The sequence below is a fragment of the Dipodomys spectabilis genome, unplaced genomic scaffold (genome assembly GCF_019054845.1).
Source record: "Dipodomys spectabilis isolate Male_0828 unplaced genomic scaffold, ASM1905484v1 ptg000001l, whole genome shotgun sequence".
NCBI classification, from domain to species: Eukaryota; Metazoa; Chordata; class Mammalia; order Rodentia; family Heteromyidae; genus Dipodomys; species Dipodomys spectabilis.
In genome coordinates this window covers 2,274,966-2,301,671 of record NW_024870678.1, presented here as the reverse complement: position 1 = coordinate 2,301,671, position 26,706 = coordinate 2,274,966, and the positions used below count along the sequence as shown (strand labels likewise).

Genomic DNA, 26,706 nt, shown 5'->3' with positions numbered 1-26,706 from the left:
TGGGCGGGGCTCCGCACCGTGGGGGCGTGGCTATAGGCGGGGTCCGCGCCGCGTGACCCAGCGCCCGGCGTGCGCCCGCGGAAGCAGGAAGCGGCGGCTGTCTGTCACCGGCTGGGGGCGGGGAAGCGGTGGTTTGCGACCTGCGTCTTGCGAACCGGGTGATGGATCCCAACCCGACCGAGGCGCGGCGAAGGCCGTCGCTGCCGTGGTGGCTGCCGCTGGTGCCGCTGCTGTGGTCGAGGGTGGCCCGGGGCGCGCTCCCTTTCGGCAGCAGTCCGCATAGGGTCTTTCCCGATGTGCTGTCGGAGCAGCAGTTGCTGGAGGCGGAGGACATGACCCTGTCCCTGCTGCAGGACCGAGGGCCGGGGCCACTGTCGCTGCCGCCCGATCTGCCGGACCTGCGTCCCGAGTGCCGGGAGCTGCTGCTCGACTTCGCCCACAGCAGCGCGGAGCTGACCCGGTGCGTGGTGCGCAGCGCCCGGCCCGTGCGCCTCTGCCAGACCTGCTACCCGCTCTTCCAACAGGTCGCCAGCAAGATGGACAACATCAGCCGAGCCGTGGGGGTGGGTACGGACGCATCCGGGGTCGAGGGCGCTGGGGACGCGGGGAGGCGATGATGGAAAGGGGTTGGGCTGTGTCCGGAACTTGGGCATTAGAAAATGCAGATGACACCAGGGGCTTGAGGGTAGGACTTTTCCTTTCCCTCCATGGATGCGATGTGGGGTATCTTGTGGAAACATGCTTGCAGATGGATAGACTGGTTTCCTTGGCGGGCCTGCCTTCCTGACCTTTTCCCACGCTCCCCCCACCTCCCCCCCCCACCCCAGCTTCTTCCCATCTTAACTTGTACTTTTCAGAAACGCTCAGATCAACTAATTTCTAATGATGTGACCTTGAATTAGTGACTTTTTAAAAAGCCTTAGTTTTCTACTCTATAAATGGTGTGTGTGTATGTGTGTGTGCGCATTAAAAAGATTAAAAACGATGGAAATTCCTTTTCCTGATTAGTGATCATGACAATCTGGAGCTAGTGTACTCTGGGCCAAATTATATTCTCTTGCCTTTTTTTTCTCATTTGCAAAGTTGAGGATAAAGGGAGGTAATAGAAAGCTAGCAATTAATAGCTAGGAAACAGTAAGATTGGGTCATTCTTAGTCCCCTGGGAACTTTTCTGATCATGTAATAGGTGCTGTGAAGGATTTAACTAAAAAAAAAAAAAAAGGAAGACACAGTTCCTGCCCCTAAGTACTGTAGAGGCCTAGGACTAGGAAAGGATTACAGTGCCTGGCTAGTAAGAGTCACAGGACTTGTGTTAAAGGAAAAATAAGAATGATATTGGAAGCCAGGCATTGGTCTGTAATCCTAGCTATTCAGTAGGCTGAAGTCTGAGGATCATGGTTCAAAGCCAGACCAGGCAGGAAAGTCCATAAGACTCTTATCTACAGTTAACTACCAGAAAACCAGAGGTGGAGCTGTGGCTCAAAGTTACAGTGTTAGCCTTGAGCAAAAATAAACGCAGGGACAGCACCCAGGCTCTGAGTTCAAGCCCCATGGGGGGTGGGGTGGGTGGGAGAAGAATAACAATGGAATTGGGGACTAGAAAATTTCCTTTTGTAGTGAGAGCACAGCAGATTGTCTCATGAAAATGTGGTTGAAGTTATGTCTTGTATCATATTTGATTTGACCAAATACAAACTTGTACATAGTTGCATATTGTCTTAAGTCAGCCTGAAATTGGATTTCTTTGCACTAAATAAATTTTGTAGCCAAGCACTCTGTAAGGAGCTAGTTTTCAAAGCAGCTTAAATAGATTTAAGTTGTATGAAATGTAAAATGTCTACTTCATCAAGGTATAATATGGCATCATATTTAATTTTTAGTTTTGATTAGATAAGTTGTTTTTAGTTTTTTTTGTATTCTAAATAACAAGTTTTGTTGTTACAAATCAAGATATAAAGCTTGAGTCTTTATTTTTTTCAATATAGGGCTTACTCAATTCCTGCTTTCTTCATGAATCGTTCCAAGTTTCTTCCAGTGACACTAGTATTTTCCCCAACTGAACTGTTCCACATATTAAGCACTCATTTGACTCTATTGTATTAATTTTTTTAATAGCCAGTCATCTACTTATGAAGATGCAACTTAAGTAACAGACCACGTTTAGGTGATTACATCAACAGCAGCACTTCAGGTGGCAGTAGGGTAGCTAGGTCAAATTGCCATTTATCAGTTGCTCTGTGTCAAGCATTGCACCAAGTGATTACTATGTTCTTTCATTTATCTTAGTTATAGTACAGCCCTAGAGAGGCTAGGTCATCAGCTAGTGACTCAAGCTTGTCTGATTCCTTAAGTCAACACTATATAAGAATTAATAAAAGGCTAGGGATGAGCTCAGTGACAGAGCACTGCCTAATGAAGTTCTGGCTTTGCTCCCTAGACACACACACACACACACACACACACAGAACTAATGAAGATTTTTTTTTTTTCTGTTACTACGGATATTGCTCTAAAACCAATTCCCCAAAAGGAACTTTAAAAATGTTTGTTTCCTGTCTGCAGTGGCTCATGCCTATGACCCTAACTACTCAGGAGGCTGAGATCAGGAAGATTTGTGACTCAGGCCAGGGTGGTCCAACAGTTGGAGAGGCTCCATCTCAACCCATAAAAAACCCAAAAAACTGGTTGTGATGGTGTGTGCTTGTCATCCTAGCTCTACAGGAACCATTAATAAGATTGAGATCCAGCTTAGCTCAGGCACTGGTGAGATCCTATTTTGAAAAGTAACTGAAACAAAAAATACTGGCTAACATGGCTCAGGTGGTAGAGTGCCTGTCTACCGAGGCTCTAAAGTACCAGTACCTCAAAAATTTTTTTCTTTAATTCACTGTTTAAAACCAAGCAAACCAGGTGCCAGTGGGCACGCTGGTAATCCTAGCTACTCAGGAGACTGAGATCTGAGGACCACAGTTCAAAGCCAGCCCAGGCAGGAAAGTTCCTTAGACTCTTATCTCCAATTAGCCACCTGAAAACCGGAAGTGGCACTGTGGCTCAAGTGGTACAGTGTTTGCCTTGAGCTGAAGAGCTAAGAACAGAACCCAGGCCCAGAGTTCAACCTCCAGAACTGACCCCCCCCCCCCAAAAAAAAGGAAGCAAGCATTTTTTAAGATTCTATTTATTTATTTTTTATTTTGTAGATCCAGAGATTGAACTCAAGGCCTTGTACTTGTTCAGCAAGTACTCCTTAAGCCATGTACCAGTCCTTTGGCTGTTCGTTTATTTTTCAGGTATAAGGTCTAGATTGCCCTTTGCCAAAATACTCCTATTTTTACTTTCCAAATGGTTTGAATTACATGTATCATCATACCTGGCTAGATCAATCTTTTAATGAGCCACAAGGAGGATTGCTTCCCAAAATGAGTGTCAATGATATTTTAAAGCAAGAGTTCTTCCAGTAAGTCTGACTTCTGGTTCTCATCTCACATAGCTGGTGGCTTCTTTCCCCGCAGTTAGCAGTTTGTCTTTTTTTTAGTTTCCACACCATATAATCCCTCATCTCATGTCTACGGAGGTTCTTGCTTTAGCATTAGTGGTGTTTTCTTATCCTTGAAACTCCAGGATTTGTTTAATGCCTGACAAGTAGTAGGGTTAAATAGCTTTGAAAGAATGCTCAGTGGGACTTAGTTCTTTGCTTGGGGACAAGAAAAAGGAAATAGATAAGGATGAAGTAATTTAGACATTTGGGTTTCTTACTTACATAGCCTCAATTTCTTTCATAATTAAAATGATCTGTAGAAAACACGTTTTTCTGAGCACAAACTAAGAACTAAATGGATATGTGATTTGATTTACTTGTGGATTATAAAACTGCAAATTGCCCAAAAGATGAAACCAATTAATTTGAGATTATTTATCCAAGGATTAGTATATATATATATATATATATATATATATATATATATGTACATATATATATATATATATATTACATGTTCACTATAGAAAAATTTAGACAGCTGGGTGCTGGTGGCTCATGCCTGTAATCCTAGCTAAATCAGGAAGCTGAGATCTGAGGGTCACAGTTCAAAGCCAACCTGGGAAGGAAAGTCCATTATACTCTTATCTCCAATAAACCACCAGAAAAACCAGAAGTGGCACTGTGGCTCATTGCCTTGAGCTGAAGGGCTGGTGGACAGCATCCAGACCCAGAGTTCAAGCCACACGACTGACAAAAAATAAAAAAATTGGGCAGTATGAGAGAAGCAAAAGTGAAAATAAAAATTGCTACACTTCTGTTACCCACAGCTACCTACTGTTATGTTTTGATCAAAGTTCCAGAATATTCTCCCATGTAAAAAAGAGAAGAGATAATAGCTTAGACTTAAGTAGCTGAGATCTTCCTATAGAACAAAAAGTCAAAATGCAAAGATTTTCTTTTCTTGCCACTGAATTCCACATTCATAAATGTTACCTCCTAATTGTTTTATCATCATGGTTATTATTAATACCACCATTAACTGGCCATACTTAAAAAGTTTCTAATAAATAGTTTAATTATCTTTATAAGGTATTTATCTCAAGCTGTTGAAAAGTCTAAGAATATTCAGATTGTACTTTTATTTTTGTTGCAGAATACCTCAGAGAGTCAGAGTTGTGCCAAAAGCCTCTTAATGGCAGATAGAATGCAAATAGTTGTGATTCTCTCCGAGTTTTTTAATACCACATGGCAGGAAGCAAATTGTGCAAGTAAGTAATTCTTTCATTTCTATTTTATATTTGTGTCTCAGTAGTATAGTTAAGATTTTATTTTATTGAATTTTAGATTCTCTGAAGCTAGACAATACTCATTACTAAGCTTGAATGGATGGTCATTAGCATGATGTATTAGTGTAAATAATTCAATAAATACTGAAAGTCCAAAATGTATAGCAGTTAATATGAGCTTTAGTCAGCCATGGGTTTGATTCTGACTGTTTCATAGTAGCTATCTGGTTTGAGACAATGACCTTTACCACTTAGAACTCTCATTTCCTTAGGAAATTGTTGCTAATATCAGAACCTCTATTATCCAGTTGCTTTAAAATTAATTTTCTTTTTGTCAGTTGTGGGGCTTGAACCCTGGTCCTGGTCCTCAGCTCTTCAGTTCAAGGTGAGCACTCTACCACTTGAGTCACAGCACTACTTCCGGTTTTCTAGTGGTTTATTAGAGATAAGAGTCTAATGGACTTTCCTGTCTGGCTGGCTTTGAACCTCGATTCTCATATCTCAGCTTCCTGAGTAGCTAGGATTACAGGCATGAGCCACCAGTGCCTGGCTAAGTTAAAAAATTTACAAATAACGTAAGTGTTCTCATTTAAGCAATATAGCTTCTGGCAATATAGTGAGAGACTGGGAGCATGAGAAAAGGAATAACAAATCAACATTGAATTAAATAAAATTTCCCAATTTGTTTCATAAATCTTGTCTCATTTGAGCTTCACAAAAGTCCTGTGAGAAAGAATGAAGATATGAGTGTAAATGAACTTTAGAGTCTAGAACTCAGTTCAGAAAGCTTTGTGACTGTTCATCTGAATAGACAGGGGCTGGGAAGGTGGCTCAGTGGTAGAGCGCTTGCCTTGCATGCATGAGGCCCTGGATTCGATTTTTCAGCACCACATAAGCAAAAAGAAAAAAGCCAGAAGTGGCGCTATGGCTCAAGTGGTAGAGTGCTAGCCTTGAGCTAAAGAGCTGAGGGACAGTGCCCAGGCTCAGAGTTCAGGTCCCACGACCGGACCAAACCAAACAAAACAAAACAACAACAACAAAAAAACATCTGAGTAGACAATGTTTTCTTATGAATTTATGCCAAATTTTTTTCCCTTGGGGAGTTGAAATCTTCAAGAATACTAAACACATGCTGTACCACAGCCTCTTTTATTCCCCCTGATGGTACCAGGGCTTGAATTTAGAGCCTTACACTTGCTCAGCTTGCTTGCTAACAGTTGTTGCGTTACCACTTGAGCCATGCCTCCAGTCCAGATTTTTCTGATTGATTAGAGATAGAGTCTTACGGACTTTTCTTTCTTAGGCTGGCTTGGAACCTTGATCTCCAGCTCTCAGCCTACTCAGTAGCTAGGATTTCAGGCAAGCGTTCTACCACTGAGCCACTTTTCCAGCCCATACTTTGTATTTTAGAAAACCTAATCTTATATTAAATACATAAAAGATTATCCAAGAATGGTGATTCATACCTGTAATATTAGTTACTCAGGATGCTGCAACTAGGAGGAGTGTGGTTTTAGACCATCCCTGGCAAAAGTTCATGAGACACCGCCCCCCTCTCCATCTCATTGGAAGAATCTGTGCCTAGTGGCATGTTCCGTCCATCCCAATATGGCAAGAAACATAAATAAGGGCTGGGAAGGTAGCTCAGTGGTAGAGTGCTTGCCTTGCATGCATGAGGCCCTGGGTTCGATTCCTCAGCACCACATAAGCAAAAAGCAAAAAAAAAAAAAAAGCCAGAAGTAGCACTGTGGCTCAAGTGGTAGAGCGCTAGCCTTGAGCTGAAGAACTGAGGGACAGCGCCCAGGGGCAGAGTTCAGGCCCCACAATCGGACCTCCCCCCCCCCCAAAAAAAAAAAGAAATCGGGGACAGGGGGTGTGCTGGAAATGTGGTTTAATAGTAGAGTGCTTGCTTAACATGCATGAAATCTTAGGTTTGATTCCTCAGTACCACATGAACAGAAAAAGCTAGAAATGGTGCTGTGGCTTATGGTTGAGTTGAGTGCTAGCCTTGAGCGCAGAGAGTCTCAGGGACAGTGCCCAGGCCCTGAGTTTAAGCTCCAGGACTGGCAAAAATAAAAGGGGGAGAGGGGAAAGGGCTACAGATGTGACTCAGTAGAGAATACTTTCTTACTTTAATGATGTAAAATGCTTCCTTTTACCTTTGCATTTAAAACCAACTCCCAGTGAACAAATGTAACAATGGTACTCACTAGACACTATGTTGAAAAGGAATGATATAACTTGTCGGAGGGGATGGAAGGGAAAAACTGACAGTGAAGGAAGGAGTAACATTGTCCAAAAGAAATGTACTACTAGCTGGGGGCGGTGGCTTATGCCTCTAATCCTAGCTACTCAGGAGGCTGAGATCTGAGGATCACGGTTCAAAGCCAGCCTGGGCAGGAAAGTCCGTGAGACTCTTATCTCCAATAAACCACTAGAAAACCAGAAGTGGTGGCTGTGGCTCAAGCGGTAGAGTACTCGCCTTAAGCTGAAGAGCTGAGGGACAGCGCCCAAGCCCAAAGTTCAAGCCCCACGGCCGACAAAACAAAACAAAACAAAAGAAATGTACTATTTACCTGACTTATGTAACGGTAACCCCTCTGTATATATTATAATAGACATTAAAAAATTAAACTAGCAAAACAAATTCCCTACTTACTGAGGCATCATTTTTTTTTAATATCACTGACCCCTTAAAACTGTGTAAAAGGGAATAGGATGTAGCTCAGTGGTAGGGGGCTTGCCCATCACGTGAGGTAAGGTGAGCTTAGTCACCATTGCTGCAAAACAAAACAAAAGAAAGAAAAGTAAAAGAATATAAAGTGTATTTGCTTATCTTAAGTTTTTAATAAACTGGAAGAAGATAATCTTGTCGTGCTAAAATTTTAAACTAATTCTGAGTGGTCAGAAGTCTGCCTAGGATGCTATAATTTTATATTCACACAAAAATCAGAATGTAAATAATAAAAACCTAATTTCTTTATTACCTGTCTTTGTTAAACAGAAAAAAACGGCTGATACTTTTTTTCTATGTATATGAAAAAAATTTTTTTGAATAAAGGAAAGGTTATTTGAAAGTGAAAGACAAGTCATAAAAGAAAGTGACAGCCGGGCGCTGGTGGCTCATACCTATAATCTTAGCTACTCAGGAGGCTGAGATCTAAGGGTTGTGGTTCAAAGCCAGCCTGGACAGGAAAGTTTGTGAGACTCTCATCTCCAGTAAACCACCAGAATACCGGAAGTGGAACTGTGGCTCAATTGGCAGAATGCTGGCCTTGAGCTAAAGAGCTGAGGGATAATGCCCTCAGGCCCACAGTACAAGACCCACAACCGACAAAAAAAAAAACAAAAAAACATGACAAACTCTCCATGTGGAGAGGGCCTCAAAGAGTAGTCTGTATATGAAATTGTTAAAACACTAACCAGTAACTCAGGTACCTTTGTCCAGTGATCAAATTATTACATTTACATATAGCACAGCTTATAAATGATGCCAAAAATAGGAATCTTGGTAGTAAACATTGATTCCATACAGTGTAGCACCTAAAAGGAAAGCTGGAAGAAAATGACCGAGAACAATATCCACTAATTTATTAATTTTTAATTTAATTTTTAATGATTATTATAAAGGTGATGTAGAAAGGGGTTACAGTTACATAATACAGATAATGAGTATATTTCTTTTCGGACAACATTACCCCTTCCCTTATATCCCCACCCACAAGTTGCGTATAGTTCATTTTCAACCTAGTATCTAGTGAGTACCACTGCTGTATTTGTTCACCTTTTGAGCCTCCATTTCTGTGCCCCCCCTTACCCTCCCAAAGACAGATAAACAAACAAGAAAACAAAAAACAGCAAAGGAAAAACTCTTGTTTTCATTTCTTGGAGTTCATGTCAATAAGTATTATTGTATATGATCAGATGTACATAGGCATTGTGCCTTTGTGTTCCTCTCCTAAAACTATTCTCCTTTGGTCTTACTGTGTATAAATAACCACCAGTTGTTTTTTTTATTTATTTATCTATTTATTTATTGGGTCTGGGGCTTGAACTCTGGGATTGGGCATTGCCCCTAACTCAAGGCTAGTAGCACTCTACCACTTGGGCTACAGTGCCACTTCCAGCTTTTTCTATGATTAATTGCCCAAGCAGGCTTTGAACTGTAATTGTTAGATCTCAGTCTCCTGATTGCAGACATGAGCCACTGGTACCTGGCCCACTAATTTCTTAAAACCTTGTTCACTAAGGCTTGAGGTAGTATGTGATCCATTTGATATAAAATGTCTGTTCCTTGTATCTTTTTTATATACAATGTCTGTACCTTTCTCCTTCCTTTTGTTAGTAAATGCAATAAATGCTATTTTGTTAATAAATGCTATAAATATTCAGGTAAAAACTCCTCCCCATCCTGCTAGATATGGAAGCTAGGGCAGGTCTAGATGAACTATCTTGTCTAGCTTGAGCCATACCTTCAGCCTGGTAAAATCTGTTTACATTGCTATAACAAAACACCACAGTGAGCTGGAAATATGGTTTAGTGGTAGAGTGCTTGCCTGGCATGTATGAAGCCCTGGATTCAATTCCTCAGTACCACATAAACAGAAAAAGCCAGAAGTGCAGCTGTGGCTCAAGTGGTAGAGTGCTAGCCTTGAACAAAAGGAGTTCAAGGACAGTGCCCAGGCTCTGACTTCAAGCCCCAGGAGTGGCAAAAAAAAAAGAAAAGAAAAAGAGAAAAAGGAAAGGGAAGGAAGGAAGGAAGGAAGGAAGGAAGGAAGGAAGACAGGAAGACAGGAAGACAGGAAGACAGGAAGACCACAGACCGGGTGATTTATTTCTCACAGTTTTGGAAGCTGAGAAGTCCAAGATCATAGAGCTGGTAGGTTCAGTGTTTGGTGAAATCTTATTCTTTAAAAATGGTACTACCTGTTCTGTTCTCATCTGGTGGAATGTGCAGAAAGGGTAAAAGAGGGACAGTGCTGTATCTTCACATAGAAAAAGAGCTAAAGAGTCATAAATCTATGCCTGCAGTAAGCACCACATGGACACTGCCAAGGTTTATAGCTTGAACTTTATGGAGTTTTGATCTGAGCTGTACTTGGCCTACTTGAACCATGGCCAGGATTGTTGGGTCTTCGTCCATCCCATGAAAGACAGACGGGGTCTGAGGAAAGGTCAGCCCAGGAGACAATCAGACACAGCGGGGAGTCAAGTCAAGCAGGAAGAAAACTCGTTTATTAACACAGAACAGCCCTTTTTAAAGTAAAAAAAGAGCGGGTGGCATGGCAGAGGAGGAAGAGGAACCAATCACTGTCAAAGTCACACCCTATCATGCACCTAAGCTTCCATGGGCTGGTTAACACTGAATGTAAGGCAAATTGGGCTCTGCCCACTCTACTCTCTCTCAGCACCATCTTTGCTGCCCATGTGCTCTACACAGGATGGCATAGGACTAATGTCTTGCGAAGTCATAGATCTCATTAAGATCTCATTAAGTTCTTATGCCCTTGAGAATCTGGCTCTGTGTGCCTGTGATGGAAAGCCAGTCTTGAACATGCTATCTGGATTGTCTTCTCATTGTCTTCTTGGTGAAAATTGGGCTCCTTCTATCTATATTAATCTCCAAGTCAAAAGGCCACTTGGCCACATCCTTGGTTTTCTCTTCTAAGCCTACTCTTTTTTGGGAATTTTCCAAATCTACATACTCTACATATGTTTTGATTATAAATTCCAATCCTAGCTCATTTTGTTACCAGTAGTTGAGAGGCTGTAGATGTCTTTGGTTCTTCGGTGCAGAATGTAAAATGGGGACCCTGTCCTGGGTGCAACAACAACAACAAGAAAAAAACCCACAAAGAATAAGAAAATGGTAAAGAGTGATTTATCTATCTATCTATTTATTTTTATTTATTTATGTATTTATTTATTTTGGTCCGGTTGTAGGGCCTGAACTCTGGGCCTGGGCGTTGTCCCTCAGCTCTTCAGCTCAAGGCTAGCGCTCTACCACTTGAGCCACAGTGCCACTTCCGGCTTTTTTCTTATGTGGTGCTGAGGAATTAAACCCAGGGCCTCAGGCATGCAAGGCAAGCGCTCTACCACTGAGCCACCTTCCCAGCCCCTATTTATTTATTTTTAAAGAGTGATTTAAAGCAAAAGTATACCTCATGGGCCAAGGTGGGCAGTTTGAATAAGAATGGATTGCATGGAAGCTGTTAGGCTTGAGTTTTTATCCAATAAGGTAGGGCATGAAATGAGGCCACAAAAATTATTTGTAATGTAATGTAGCCAAGTAGCATATACCTGCAGTGAAAATAATGTTAAAATATTGTTAGAAATACATGAAATTGGAAGTGGAGCTGTGGTTCAAGTGGTAGAACACTAACCTTGAGCTAAAGAAGCTAAGGGACAGGGCCAAGGTCCCGAGTTCAGGACTGGCACACACACACACACACACACACGCACACACACACATGCACATCAAGACAAATATTATTTAAAAAAACAAACAAACAGGAAATACATGGAATTGTATCGGAGCAGCAAAGTAAATAGATTTTCAGTAGATAGCCCAGGAAGAACACCATCACATTACTAAATCTTAAGAAGAAACTACAATATAAAGATATATAAGCAGTATTTATTTATTTATGTCCATTGTGGGGCTTGAACTCTGGGCTTGGGTGCTGTCCCTGAGTTCTCAGCTCAAGGTTAGTGCTCTACCACTTGAACCACAGCACCAATGCCAGTTTTCTGGTGGTTTATTGGAGATAAGAGTCTCATGGACTTTCCTGCCTGGGCTGGCTTTGAACCACTATCCTCATATCTCAGCCTCCTGAGTTGCTAGGGTGACAGATGTTTGCCACCAGTGCCCAGCCTAGCAGAATTTATTTTTATTGGGTCAATAGTCAGAATGTGTTATCCTCGTTATGCTCATGCCCCAATCTGCTGTTTGGAAACTGGGTAAATTTAGACTCCACTACAAATAAATATGTGAGACTAACTGGGGTCAGTTGGCTTACCCTATAATCCTGGTTCCTAAGGAGGCTGAGATCTGAAGATTAAAGTTCAAAGCTAGCCTGAACAGACGAAAGAGACTCTCACTTCTAACTAACCTGCAAAAAGCTGCAAGTAGAGGTATGGTTCAAGTGGTAGAATACCAACGGTAAGTAAAAAAGCTAAGTGAGAGGAAGAGGCCCTGAGTTCAAGCCCTAGTACTGCGCGCGCGCGCACACACACACACACACACACACACACACACACACACACACACACACACACACACACACACACACTATGTGAAAATAGACTTTTCCCTTTAAATTGATGACAGTCACACATGCATACTCTTTCCTTTCTATTTCTCATTATTCAAATTTCAATCTTACTATTTGAATTTTTGAATTAGCATACATTAATATGAGGGGATTTCATTATGAAAACTATGTAGATGCATAGGACTTTGAAAACTCCTTTGTTTTTGTTTTTTTGGTTGGTGGCACTGAATTTGGAATTCAGGGCCTCCTGCTTATTGCTCAAGTGTTCTCCACTTGAGCAATGCCCCAGCCCTTTAATTTTCTTATTAAACTTAAATATGGGGGTTGGGAATGTGCCTTAGTGGTGGAATGCTTGCCTAACATGCATGAAATCCTGGGTTCAATTCCTCAGTACCATATACACAGAAAAAGCTGGAAGTGTCACTGTGGCTCAAGCGGTACAGTGCTAACCTTGAACCAAAAGAGCTCAGGGGCAGTGCCAAGTCCCTGAGTTCAAGCCCTAGGACTGGTGAAAAAAAACCCACAAAAAACAAACTTATTTATGAAGTTTCCATAGTTTGTTCTGTACTAGATTTGAAAACAGCAGAGATCTTTACACAAACTGGCAATAGGTGCAAAACACTATTTAAAGATGTACAATTCCTGTTAGAGTTATTTTAGTAGGTTTCTGATAAGGTCTTCACTTGAATTTTTGAACCTTTAAGAATGCCTCTCGAGCTGAGGGCTCTAGCCCTCCCTGTGACAGACGCTGGGCTAATTTGTCCTTGATGAGGTCCCATTGATTATCTGAGATGAGGAAAATTTATAATGACTACTTCACTTGGTGCTTATAGGAAGCTTTATTATTGCTAATATTCTTTAACTTACCGCTTTCTAAAATACATAGCTTCTTACTATTTATAACTTTATACTCTCAATTCCTGGAAAAGGATAAAAGAAGGATGCACTAGGGTTTCTTTATTTTGAATTGCAAAGTCAGGGTTCTTTGGATAATGAAGACATATTCAACTTCATTTATAAATGAACTCCTTTGTGTCTTCTAATTCCACTGCCTAACAATTGTTAGAAAAAAAAAATTGGTGATACTGCAGTAATGTGGTACTTAACCAGATGCCCAGGATACATTAGTTTTAGTTTCATTTTCGAATTACTTTATGTGAAAAGCAACTGACTGTGAGTAAAGTGGAAGAGATCTTTGTTCTTCAAGAGAATTTCTTAATAAATTACCATATATATATATATATATATATATATATATATATGTATATATATTTGCTAGTACTAGGGTAAACTTTCTCAAGACCTTGCATTTGTAAGCTTGCTACTACTTGATCCAGACCTACAGCCTTGCAAGTTGATGATTATTTTCTGCCCAGCCTTGCTTCAAAACACAGTTTTCTGAGCCAGTGGCTCATGCCTGTAATGCTAGCTAATCAGGAGGCTAAAAACAAACAAACCCACAGTCTTCTGGATCTTAGCCTCCTGAGTCACTAGGATTACAAGGCATGAGCCACAGGCACCAGACTTAAATGAATGTTTTTTGTTTGTTTATTGTGCCAGTCCTATAGTTTGAACTCAGGGCCTGGATGCTGTCCCTGAAAGTCTTTTGATCAAGGCTAGTGCTTTACCACTTGAGCCAGACCTCCACTTCTGGGTCTTTTTTTTGAGTAGTTTATTAGAGATAAGTGTCATACTTAGGAGGCTGAGGTCTGAGGCTCTTGGCTACTCCCAGCTTGAGCAGGAAAGTCCATGGGACTCTTATCTCCAGAAAACCAGCAGAAACCAAAAGTGGCTCTGTGGCTTAAAGTGGTAATGCACTAGCCTTGAGTGAAAAAGCTCAAGGAAAATGCCCAGACAGACCCTGAGTTCAAGTCCATGACACACACACACACACACACACACACACAAACACACACACACACTTTCCTGCCAGGGCTGGCTTTGAACCAAAATCCTCAGATTTTAGCCTCCTAAGTAGCTAGGATTACAGGGATAAGCCTGGCTTACATTACCTTTTTATTTTTAAAAAATATTTTTAGCTAGGGACACAAGCGGGTTTTTCTTTCTTGCTATTGTTTTTAACATATAATGTACTATGTGATTTTTTTTTTGTTTCTTTTGTATGTTCTTCCCCCATGGTATAACTCTTGATTTCACTGTATTTGATTCTGGTGCCCTTCATCTTGTATATACATTTTTCTAATTTGAGGAGGGTAGGGGAAATAACAAAATGTTGAAACAAGGATACAGGTTGACCCATTGTAACAATGAGATATACAAGACACTATGTTGGAAACAAACTTTATAACTTGCAGGGTGTGTGTGGGGGAAGGTTGAGGAAGTGGAGAGAGAAGCAATTGTAGGGGAAAAGCAAAGGAGGAGGTAGCAATGCTCCTCAATTGGAAATGTACTATATTACCTTACTCATGTAACTGTAACCCCTCTGTACAGTATTTTTACAATAAAAAAATATAAATTTTTTTTTTCAGGGCTGGACCATTTGTAAGGAAATGGAAAGATTTGGGAAAAAAAATCTATGGGTTCCCTCATTTGTAATTAGTATATGTCTAGCATAGTCATAGATTCGGATCACAATAGCTCAACAGCTATGTAAATATGACCATATAAGACGATGCTAAGTTACTGTGAAATTTGGGAAATTATGTAATCACTTAACCACAATCAAAAAAAAAAAAAAAAAGAACCTCGGGGAAGGGAGGGAGGGAAGGGATGGTGGGGGGTAAAAAAAAAAAAAAAGTGATGCTAAGTGAAATAAACTCCAAGATATGGAAACAAGAGATTTTTCTTTGTTACTGTTTTTAATGTACTATGTAAGGTTATTTCATTTTTCTTTTGCTTTTTTTCTTTGTTTCTGTAGTTGCTTATATTTCATAAAATAATCTTCAAGATTTAGAATAAATAACAATAAAAAGAAAAAAAAATATTTTCAGGGCTGGGAAGATGGTTCAGTGGTAGAGCGCTTGCCTTGCATACATGAGGCCCCAGGTTTGATTTCCTCAGCACCACATCAGCAGAAAAAGCTGGAAGTGGCACTGTGGCTCAAGTGGTAGAATGCTAGCCTTGAGCTGAAGAGCTGACGGACAGTGCTCAGGCCCAGAGTTCAGGCTCCATGACCACCACCACCAACAACAACATATATATGTATATATATAAATATATTTTTTTCATTATCTGCAGTTATACAAAGGAGTTGCCATTCAATGTATACAATGAATGTTGATCAATGTTACCCTTTCAACGTTCTCATCCATCCTTCCGATCCCACCCCTTCCTTTTCTTAAATTTGGTAGAATATATGTTAAGGTGGGGGTTTGTTTTGTTTTGTTCTTTGTTTTTTTACTGCATTCTTTCCCAGTTCTTCTGTTCACTCATCTAACCCTTCTCCTTTACTTTGTCTCACCACTTTGAAGTACTTTTTTTCTTGGTGTTTATTTTGTTAAATTACCTTTAAAGAAATGATTGATTTTAATTGCATATTTTGCAAGGAAAAAGTTACTGTTGCTCTCTCTGTCTAAAATGGAGAAATGGTAGCTTTTGCCTCATAAAATTATTATGTGAATTAAGTGAGTTAATAATGTGTTTAAAGTGTAAACAGTGCTCGGAACATAAGTGCATAGCAAATGCTTTCACTGTAATGATGTCATTTCTCACAGCACACAGCTAGCTTTAGACATGTCCTAGGGTTATTATTCAGCCTCTCTTAGACAACTAAGCTCTTTGCATCACCACCTTCTTCCTCCATTCTTTCAATATTGTGTTGCTCTCTCCTCTCCCTAGCTTTCTGAGTAAGGTGGGTGCACTATAAAACTATGTGTTAAAATTAAGGGAGCCAGGAGTAGGGCTGACCAGAGATAGGAGAATGCAAATGTTTGGAGCAACCCCTGTGAGACAATTCATATGCATCTATAAGTATTGTTTTATGGCTCAGAAACCAGGAGATATGAATTTGAATTGGGTCCTGTATGGTGATTTTAGATTTTTCTTCAATAGTGTTCTTTAAGCAGACTGGGAATCGAGAATGCAGGATGTTTGTGGGTATCTTGTAGGAAAAGAGGAGGGGGTTGATTTTTTTTTTTTGTTTGTTTTTGTTTTTGTTGGTCATGGGGCTTGAACTCTGGGCTTGGGCGCTGTCCTTCAGCTCTTCAGCTCAAGGTGAACACTCTTCCACTTCAGCCACAGTGCCACTTCTGAGAGTAGGGTTTGAGAGAGTGAGATGCAAATGGCTGGCTCCAGTTCTGGGACATGAAGCCAGACGGTTGATAGCAGGCTGTCACACAGGGAGAGCAAGACAAAGGAACAACGAGCAGCCTCACCAGATGGGAATTGGACACATAAGTGGTATTATATTCTGACATCGAACTCAAAAGGAATGAATGAGCCTGAGCTAATGCTAAGCAAGTTGCAGAGAAATACAATTTATGTAACATGTTTAGAAATAGATACAACTATTCTGGCAGGGTGCTGGTAGCTCACACTTGTAATCCTAGCTACTCAGGAGGATGAAATCTGAGGATCATGGATCAAAGCCAGCCCAGGGCATGAAAGTACTTGAGACTCTTATCTCCAATCAACCACCAGAAAATCAGAAGTGGAGCTGTGGCTGTTTAAAGTGGTAGAGTGCTAGCCTTGAGCAAAAGAGCTCAGAGAGATCACCCAAGCTCTGGATTGAAGCCCCATGACCAACAAAACAAAAACAAAAAAAAAACCTCAACTATTCAGTGTAATTTCAAACTTGAAGCCTTTTTTGTCAGTATTTTAGACAAAATTCTTACTGGTCTCTCTGCACCCTTAACTCGATAGAAAAAACAAATGAATCTAGTAGCTTAGGAGTAGAATGTTTGCCTAGCATGCACAAAACTCTGGGTTCAGTGCCCAGTACCTTTCCTCCTAAAAAAAATAGTGAAAGGGACTTGTGGAAGCATGGCTTCAATGGTGGAGCACTTGACTACCAGGGACAACACCCTGAGTTCAGTCACCACTAGTGCCAAAAACATTTTAAGAGAGATGAGGGGAAGGGACTAGAAAGGGTATTAAGGGGATGAATTTGATCAAAGTACATTATATCCATGTTGTAAATATTACCATGAAGCCCCTTTGTACAGTTTATTTATACTGATTTTTTTTTTTAAAGAAAGAGCACATTGGGACTGGGAAGTTGGTTCAGTAGTAGAGCGCTTGCCTTGCATGCATGAGGCCCTGGGTTTGATTTCTCAGCACCACATAAGCAAAAAGAAAAAAGCCGGAAGTGGCACGGTGGTAGAGCACTAGCTTTGAGCTGAAGAGCTGAGGGACAGCACCCAGGCCCAGAGTTCAGGTCCCATGAATGACCCCCCCCCCCAAAAAAAAGCACATTTGCCAGACAGCAGTGGCTCACGTCTATAATCTGAGGATCATGTTTCAAAGCCAGCTCAGGCAGCAAAGTCCCCAGTAAACCACAGAAAACTGGACGTGGTGCTGTGGCTCAAGAGGTAGAGCGCTAGCCTTTAGCTGAAGAGCTGAGGGACAGCGCCCAGGCCAAGAGTTCAAGCCCCACTACCAACCAAAAAAAAAGAAAAAAAAAGAGCACATCCGTACTCACTAGACACTATATTGAAAATGAACTATATAACTTGTGTGTGGGAGGGAAAAACTGGGAGCAGGGAGGAAAGGGGTTACATGGTCCAAAAGAAAAGTACTCATTACCTGAATTATGTAACTGTAACCCTTCTGTACATCACCTTTATAATAACAATAAAAATGGAAAAGAAAGCAAATTAAAAAGGCTGTCAGTTGGTACAATAAATGAACTTTAGTGAAGTCGGAAGAGATAAAGAGCTACTAAATTTGGCACAAAAATAAAAAGGCATAAAAATTTAGCGAAAAAGTTTTATGCCTAAATAGCATTTTTAAGACAGCATATGAAGCCAGCCACTGGTGGCTCACACCTGAAGTCCTTGCTGAGATCTAGAGGATCTCCATTTGAAGGCCATCCTGGGAAGAAAAGTCCACAAGATTCCATCTCCAGAATAAAAAAAAAAAAAGCTGGCCTGGAGTCATGACTCAAGTGTTAAGACCACCAACTGAGGAAGCAAGCTGAGAGAAACAGCATTTGATAGCTATTTTTCATGATTATGACATTTCACCATTAAAGGTCAATATTAATTTTATTTGGTTCTGTATATTATTTTTTAAGATTTTCATGGAAATGGTTATGATTTAAAAGAAAACTTTTAAGTGGTATGAGTACTAGCCTTGAGCTGAAGAGCTCAGGGGCAGCACCCAGTCCCAGAGTTCAAGCCCCATGATTGGCAAAAAAAGAAAGAAGAAAAGGTAAAGAAAAAGAAAACTTTTGGAAAAGGTAAACTTCCTGTATTTGGAAAATTCTCTAATGCAGGGTACTATGTGTTTATTAGAATAAAGAATTACCATAGCAAAAACAGAAGGTGACAACATGTAATTATTGCTTGTGATATATTAACTTACTTTTCTTGGCAGATTGTTTAACAAACAACAGTGAAAATTTATCAAATAGCACAGAACATTTCCTCACTCTATTTAACAAGACCTTGACCTGCTTTGAAGATAATCTTCAGGTATTTCAACTACTGTCTTATACAAATGTATGTGCTCCAAGTTCCTTATATATTCTGGATATTAATCCCCTATCAGAAGAATATTTATTCCCTGTTGGAAGAATAGCCAGGAGAGATTTTCTCTCAGCTTATTGCCTGTCTTTTTCTTTTGGTAATTGTTTCCTTTGCTGTGCAGACCTTTTAAATTTGATATAATTTTATTAGTCAAATTCTTGCTCTTATTTTCTGAATCATTGGATTGCTGAATTCAGAAAGTTGTGGCCTATCCTTATGTCTTCAAATATTTTCTTTTTTTGTTTGTGCTGATACTGGATCTTGAACGCAGAGCCTGAGCATTATCCCTTAGCTTTTTCTGCTCAGGACAGGAACTCTACCAATTGATCCACACTTAATACTTCCAGGTTTTTTAGTGGCTAGTTGGGAGATAAGAGTCTTCTGGACTTTCTTTCCTGGGCTGGCTTCAAACTGTGATCCTCAGACCTCAGCTTCCTGAGTAGCTAGGATTACTAGTGTGAGCCACCAGCTCCCAGCTTCTTTGATCCATTTTTATTTTATTTTATTTTATTTTTATTTTTTTGATCCATTTTTAAATTGGTTTTTGTACAAGGTAAGGAATGGATCTAGTTTCAATGTCCCACATGTGGATTAACATATAGGGTATCCAGTGTTCGTAGGCCTATTTGTTAAAGATATTTTCCTGTCTAATTCAGTTTTGGCATCTTTGTCAAGAATAAGAGAGCTGGGGCTGGGAAGGTGGCTCAGTGGTAGAGTGCTTGCCTTGCATGCATGAGGCTCTGAGTTTGATTCCTCAGCACCACATAAGCAAAAAAAGCGGAAAGTGACACAGTGGCTCAAATGATAGAGTGCTAGCCTTGAGCTGAAGAGCTGAGGGACAGTGCCCAGGCCAAATACAAGTCCCATGACCGACAAATAATAATAATAATAAAGAATAAGAGTATGTGTGTGTGTGTATCTATAACTGTGTGGGCTTATTTCTGGGTACAACCAGCTTTTTTTTTTTTTTTTGGCCAGTCCTGGGGCTTGAACTCAGAGCCTATGCGCTCTCCCTGAACTTCTTTTAACTCAAGGCTAGCACTCTACCACTTGAACCACAGCACCACTTCTGTTTTTTTCTGTTTTTATGTGGTACTGATGAACTGAACCCAGGGCTTCATGCATGCTAGGCAAGCACTAAGCCACATTCCCAGCCATACAACCAGCATTTTTAATACACTATGCACCATATTGTCACTGTCCTCTGGGCAAGAAGGAGAAGGCAAATAATTCATATTGCAAAGATGTGTGTAATGTTTGTGATGTGTATTACTTCTTCCCTTCTCATTTTAGGGGAGCTCACACAGTCTACTACCACCAAAAAATTACTCTGAAGTTTGCAAAAACTGTCATACAGCGTACAAAAGTCTCAGTAGTTTGTATAATGAAATGCAAAAAATGAATGACCTTGAGAAGAAGGCTGAACCTGGAACACATTTGTGCATTGATGTAGAAGATGCGGTAAGTACTTTGCCATGGTATGATGCATGCTTTGCAGGGTCCATCAAAGTGTCTTCACTGGTACTATCTCTTGGAGATAGCTTGGAGTATGCATATGCTCTTGTCAACAGAAATAGCTAAAATACTTAGGCTTTAGAATATCCTGGTCTGTCAAACTAAAATAAAAATCAATCAAGGGCTTTATAAGTGAGTTGACAATTTGGCATTACTGGGATTGAAACTCAGAGCCTAGACCCTGTCCCTTAGCTTTGTGTGTGTGTGTGTGTGTGTGTGTGTGTGTGTGTGTGTGTGTGTGTGTGTGTGTGTGTGTGTGTGTGTGTGTGTGTGTCAGTCATGGGGCCTGAACTCTGTGCCTGGGTGCTATCCCTCTTCAGCTCAAAGCTACTGTTCTACCACTTGAGCCGCAGCGCCACTTTCGGCTTTTTTTGCTTATGTGGTGCTGAGGAATCAAACCCAGAGCCTCATGCATGCAAGGCAAGCGCTCTACCACTGAGCCACCTTCCCAGCTTCCTTTAGCTTTTTTTGCTCAAGGCCAGTATTCTACCACTTGAGTCACATCTGCACTTCCAGCTTTTTGCTCGTTAATTGGAGATAAAAAGTTTCCGTCTTATATTTATGAACTTGTTGCTAATTAAATAAGTTTCTATGTTTTACTAAAATATTTTTCAAAAGCCATTCCTAATCTATGTCCACCTATTGTGACCCTAAACCATTTGTCTTTAGTCTGTCTCATCTGACTAAAATATAAGCCACGTGAGTACAAGGATGATGATTTTGATGATTTTGATGATGATGATGATGATGATGATGATGATGATGATGATGATGTTGATGATGTTATTGTCAATCATGGGACTTGAATTCAGGGCCTGGGCACTGTCCCTAAGTTTTTCTGCTCAAGGCTAATGCTCTATCACTTTGAGCCATAGCTCTACTTCTAGTTTTCTGGTGGTTAATTGGAGATAAGAGTCTCATTGACTTTGCTGCCTGGGCTGCCTTTGAAACATGATCCTCGGATCTTAGTCTTCTGAGTAGCTAGGATTACAGGCATGAGCTGCCAGTGCCTGTCCACAAGGGTTATTTTATTTGCTCATCATTCAGTATGTCCACTGATGCCCTGCATAAATGGTCAAGGAAAAAACTTTTTCTTCCCCATTGTATAGCTTGCCTTTACACAGGGCACCACTAGATGGCGTTGGCACGAATGAGATACCTGAGAAAGCATTAGAGGAAAACAGAAACTGGTTCAATGTAGAGAACTTGAGGTGAAAATTGACAAGTTTACTACTAGTTGAGAATAATGAGTGTGAGTTATTGTAGCAGCTCAGAGGAAACTAGTGAACAAATAATATTTAAGAAGGCAAAAAGTAGGGCTGGGAATGTAGCTTAGTGGTAGAGTGCTTGCCTAGCATGCATGAAGCCCTGGGTTTGATTCCTCAGTACCATATAAGCAGAAAAAGCTGCAAGTGGCACTGTGGCTCAAATGGTAGAGCACTATCCTTGAGCACAGAGAGGCTCAGGGACAGAGCCCAGGCCCTGAGTTCAAGGCCCAAGAATGGTTAAAAAAACCCAAAAAGGTAAAAAGTGCTTATGATGGCTACACCTGAGAACATTTGTTTGTTTGTAATTCACTTCTCCTTTAATAGTACTTGACTTGTAACAGGCTCTCAATGTATTCTTGTTAGCATAGTTCTCTGAAAGATATGAGTAGTTAACATTCTAGCATACATTGGTCAATATTATGAGTTTCGAATATGGCATTTCTGTGTAGATACAATTTGTACACAAGACAGTCTATTTCCAAGTCAGAAGAAATTATTCTCAACCATCAATAGTTTTTTTTGGGGGGTGGTCCTGGATTTGAACTGAGGGCCTGGGTGTTGTCCTTTAGTGTTTTTGTTCAAGGCTAACATTCTGCCATTTGAGCCACAGCTTCCACTTCTAGCTTTGTGTGACTGTGTGTGTGTGTGTGTGTGTGTGTGTGTGTGTGTGTGTGTGTGTTTAATTAGGGATAAAAGTCTCACAGACTTTCCTGCCTGGATTGGCTTCAAACTACTATCCTCAGATCTCAGTCTCCTTCGTAGCTAGGATTACAGGCATAAGCCACTGGTGCCGGGCCACCAATAGATTTTTTTTTTTAGGACAGTGTATTTAGTCTAAATTCTGAATGCCTATTTAGATATTAACAAAATATTAAGAAAATTTCAGACAAGTTCAATGTAAAGTAGAATAACGTTGTTATTGGTCATTGTTTCAGATGAATATTACTCGCAAACTCTGGAGCCGAACTTTCAACTGCTCGGTCCCTTGCAGTGATACCGTGCCTGTCATTGCTGTTTCTGTGTTCATCCTCTTTCTACCTGTTGTCTTCTACCTTAGTAGCTTCCTACACTCAGAGCAAAAGAAACGCAAACTCATTCTACGTAAGTTTCTTTTTACAGCTGTTTGTTTAGATAACAGTCTGTATTTAAAAGTTTTAGGGGACTGGGGGAATAGCTCAGTGTATAACTTTTGCTTAACATGCATGAGGCTCTCTCTGCTTAACACCAAAAACAAAGGCCTCAGGCACATTTTAGAAATGATGAGTATATAAAGGGCTGGGAAGTTGGCTTAGTGGTAGAGCGCTTGCCTTGCATGCATGAGGCCCTGGGTTCGATTCCTCAGCACCACATAAGCAAAAAGAAAAAAGCCGGAAGTGGCGCTGTGGCTCAAGTGGTAGAGCACTAGCCTTGAGCTGAAGAGCTGAGGGACAGCGCCCAGGCCCAGAGTACAAGCCCCACGACTGGACCCCCCAAAAAAAATTGTGGATAGAAATGATGAGTATATTAGCTTGAAATGTCTCTCTACATCTTAGATATAGGAGTTTTCTTAGTGCAGATAACCAAAAATCAGAGAACCAAAACTCAGGTGAGTATTTGAGAAAGCTAGATTGCCCCCAGATGGGGCAGCAATGGAGCAGAGTGGTGTCAATAGTGCAGTCTGCAATGGTAGAACCTCCTCAGAGTGGTAGGCAGGAGGATGCCATTTGTTGATGAACAAGTTAGAATCGTAGATCCAAGGATGCTACATGGCATGCAGCACAAGTTCTGTGTAGAGGCATGCCTTTCCTCTCTCCCGCTAGAGAGAGCCAGAGCATTGAGCTAGAGAAGAAGGGTTTCTGGGTCACATGAGCTTTTCATTCCCTGTCATAATGGCAGATTGTTCTCACACCTTAGGCTTTCAGTTTTTAAGAAATAATGTTTTGAGGAAAATAAGGTTAATCCTTTTTTTTTTTACTCTCAAATAGTATTCCTACTCTAAAAATATATAAAAATTCTTTCCCCTTCGACTTATTTTGTTGTTGTTGGTGGTGGTGGGGCTTGAACTCTGGGCCTGGGCACTGTCCATCAGCTCTTCACCCTAAGGCTTGCTCTCTGCCACTTGAGCCACAGCGCCACTTCCAGTTTTCTGAGTAGTTTATTGGAGATAAGAGTCTTATGGCCTTTCCTGCCCCAGCTGGCTTTGAATCTCGATCTTCAGATCTCACCCTCCTGAGTAGCTAGGATTACAGACGTGAGCCTCCAGTGCCCAGCCCCCTTTGACTTCTTTCTGGTGCTTCTTTATTTAACTTTTCTTCTCTAATATGCCTATTTAAAATGTTTGTTTTGATCTACAGATCAGATTGATCTGAGCTTGTAGTATCTCGTCATCTTAAAATGTTGAGTAGTGGGCTGGAGGCGTGCCTCAAGGCTGAGGGAGCATGAATCCCTGAGTTCAAACCCCAGCACTGGAAAAAAAAAACCAAAAGCTAGCCAATAAAGGGGAAATTCTGTGATAGTTTATTTGTTCTTTTTTAACGTTGCCAGCCTGTCTGTCCATCCATCTATCTGTCTATCCATCGATATCTTAAATTTATAGCTCAGTCCTGAAGGCACTTATTTAGAATAACAGCAAAATGCTGTGTGAATCTCACTGATGAGAGACTATTTTACCTTTAAAGTTTAGAATCTCATTTACCTTGTAAATCTAGTAACATTGTGAAAACATTTATAACACATGATGGGCGTTTTGCTTGTGTTTACAATAAAAGTCACAAGCATCCATCTTCTGTGAAAGCCACAAAACTTGCAGTTATTTCTCAAATATTTTCTTGCATTTAATCTTCATTTCTTTCCCAATCATCTTTCAGTTCCTCTGTAGATATGCTGGCAGTTCTGCTTTCAGACATTGGTCTGAAGTTGTCTAGTCTCTCTTTTATTATGATGCTTTACAGTACTTTTATAAGTAGTCTAGTTTTAGCGACATTTACATATGTAAGATTGTGATGTTCAAAAAGGTAGGAATGAGGTCTGTTGTAGTTGCTACTGCTCCTGACAAAGCCATATGCAGTTTCTAATTATGTTTTTTAAGGTTCATAAAAAATAGGCTTAGATTTTTAAATCTTAGGTGATTAAATCTATCCAGCTAATTCTCAATCTATTCAATACAAAAATGGGATAGCTTACATAGAAATAACGAAAAATGTCAAGAAAATTAAATCTAAGTTAAAACATAACATCTTTTTCTTATCTAGCCAAACGTCTCAAGTCCAGTACCAGTTTTGCAAACATTCAAGAAAATTCAAACTGAAACCCACAAAATGGAGATTAACCTGGCATCACACAGATAAGTGGTAGAAGATTGAGGTTGGTCAGAAAGAAGATGGCCTGGAATCGAACATACCATGTGCTTCGGAAGTGCAAGGACTTCAGATTTATCTCTAAGGATGAATGTTTCAATTTTTGTTTCCCTTTCCCCCCACCTTATAAGGAGTTAGACATTTTAAACTTTTTGGGGTAGCAATTTTGTGTATTTTGAACTATACTTGTTATAATGACAAAAGATTTAAGAAGAACTTCGTTTTATGTTGTTGGTATAGTATCATTATTTGAGACTTCTGATACCAGCTTATAGTTGTTGAAGGCTAACATGTACAAATTTAGTTATAGCAAAGAAGTTGAAAAAAGAAAATATACTTGCCAAATAGTAGTAGATCCACAGATTAAAATGACTTCCTATTGCAGTATTACTGTTACGGATATATGAAATATATCATGTATTACAACAATATGTAATGCACTCTCTAGTTTCCCTAAAGTCGTGTGTGTGTGTGTGTGTGTGTGTGTGTGTGTGTGTGTGTGTGTGTGTGTGCGTGCACATGCATGCCAGTGCTGGGGCTCCTGCTCTTGGCTTTTCTGCTCAAGGCTAGAGCTCTACCACTTGAGCTACACAGCTCTACTTTTCTAAAGTAATTTTTGAAACCATTTATTGTCAACCTCCTTAGCAATTTGTGAAAGTGGCAAGCCACATTACATTTATCTTTATAAAAAGATTTTTGGTAATTGGTTTCTTACTTGACTTTTATAAATATTTTTGCCTTTATTTCACATTGTCACTGAACTTGTTTATTATATTCAGGATTCTTTTTATATCAAGGATTTGCATAGTTAAATTATTTGGCATTTTATAATTTATTATTACCTTAAATCAAATGTTGCCTCACATTGTATTTATATCATGATCTTTTTTTTTTTCCCTTGGTCATGGGGCCTGAACTCTGGACCTAGGCATTTCCCTCAGCTCTTCAGCTCAAGACTAGCGCTCTACCACTTGAGCCACAGCACCACTTCCGGCTTTTTCTGCTTATGTGGTGCTGAGGAATCGAACCCAGGGCCTCATGCATGCAAGGCAAGCGTTCTACCACTGAGCCGCTACCTTCCCAGCCCTCATGATCTTTTTTCTAATGGAATTATTTTCTTGGGCCATTTGAAAACTTGAGGAGGATAGAGAAAGAAGAAAATGAGCTTAAGGTTCAGAGAGTAGACAGCGATTTGGCAGGAGGCTCACGGTGAGAGAGCTGAGTGGTTTATGTTGAAGAGAAATATTTTAAATATTTATATCAACCTTTAAAACAATGCTTTGTTTCAGAATTGTTCCCAATTTTATTTCTCAGGGTTTAAGAGTTGGAAGTTTCATTTTCTCTTCCTTTCTTTATTGATGGAAGTAACAGATTTTGTTTGTTTTTATCAGTACTGGAGTTTGAATTCAGGGCCTCATGCTTGCTCAACTGGCCTTCTACCACTTGAGCCATCCTATCAGTCCTGCTTTGTGCTAGTTATTTTGGAGATGGAAGTTTGAAGACTTTTCTGCTGGGGCTGATTCTAGACTATGATTCTCCCAGAACTCAACCTCTTGAGATTACAGGCTTGAGCCACCAGTGCCCACCATCATCAAAAACATTGTTTTAAACATTGAAAATTTGCAAACTCTTCTGTGTGGAAATGAGAGTTTGGTTAAATAGCAAGAGAATTTGAGTCCTTTCATATGGTGTAAAATGCTCTCTTTAGAGCCAATAGAGTGTTTTGATCATTTAAAAATGTTTACAATGTATACAGAGTGAAGAGAAGGCTCATCCCTGGATATGTGACATATCCAAAGCTGTGAGATTTTCCAGTCTTCTGTGACCCACTTAAATGTGCGGCAGTTTGTCTGCTCTCGCTGGTGCTGTCGCTGATACTAATAGGCTATCTTGATTTGAAGCA

At 40.3% G+C, this 26,706-nt stretch overlaps 1 protein-coding gene across 1 annotated transcript; it reads left to right on the top strand.

Moving 5' to 3' along the window:
- The first annotated feature begins 95 nt into the window (after positions 1-95).
- On the top strand, positions 96-25,546 carry Ostm1 (osteoclastogenesis associated transmembrane protein 1). The gene is made up of 6 exons (XM_042692237.1): positions 96-563; positions 4,632-4,746; positions 18,534-18,631; positions 19,979-20,146; positions 22,404-22,569; positions 24,699-25,546. Exons 1-6 carry the CDS (start codon positions 162-164, stop codon positions 24,752-24,754), a joined length of 1,005 nt encoding a protein of 334 aa, XP_042548171.1. The 5' UTR covers positions 96-161; the 3' UTR covers positions 24,755-25,546.
- The last annotated feature ends 1,160 nt before the right edge of the window (positions 25,547-26,706 follow it).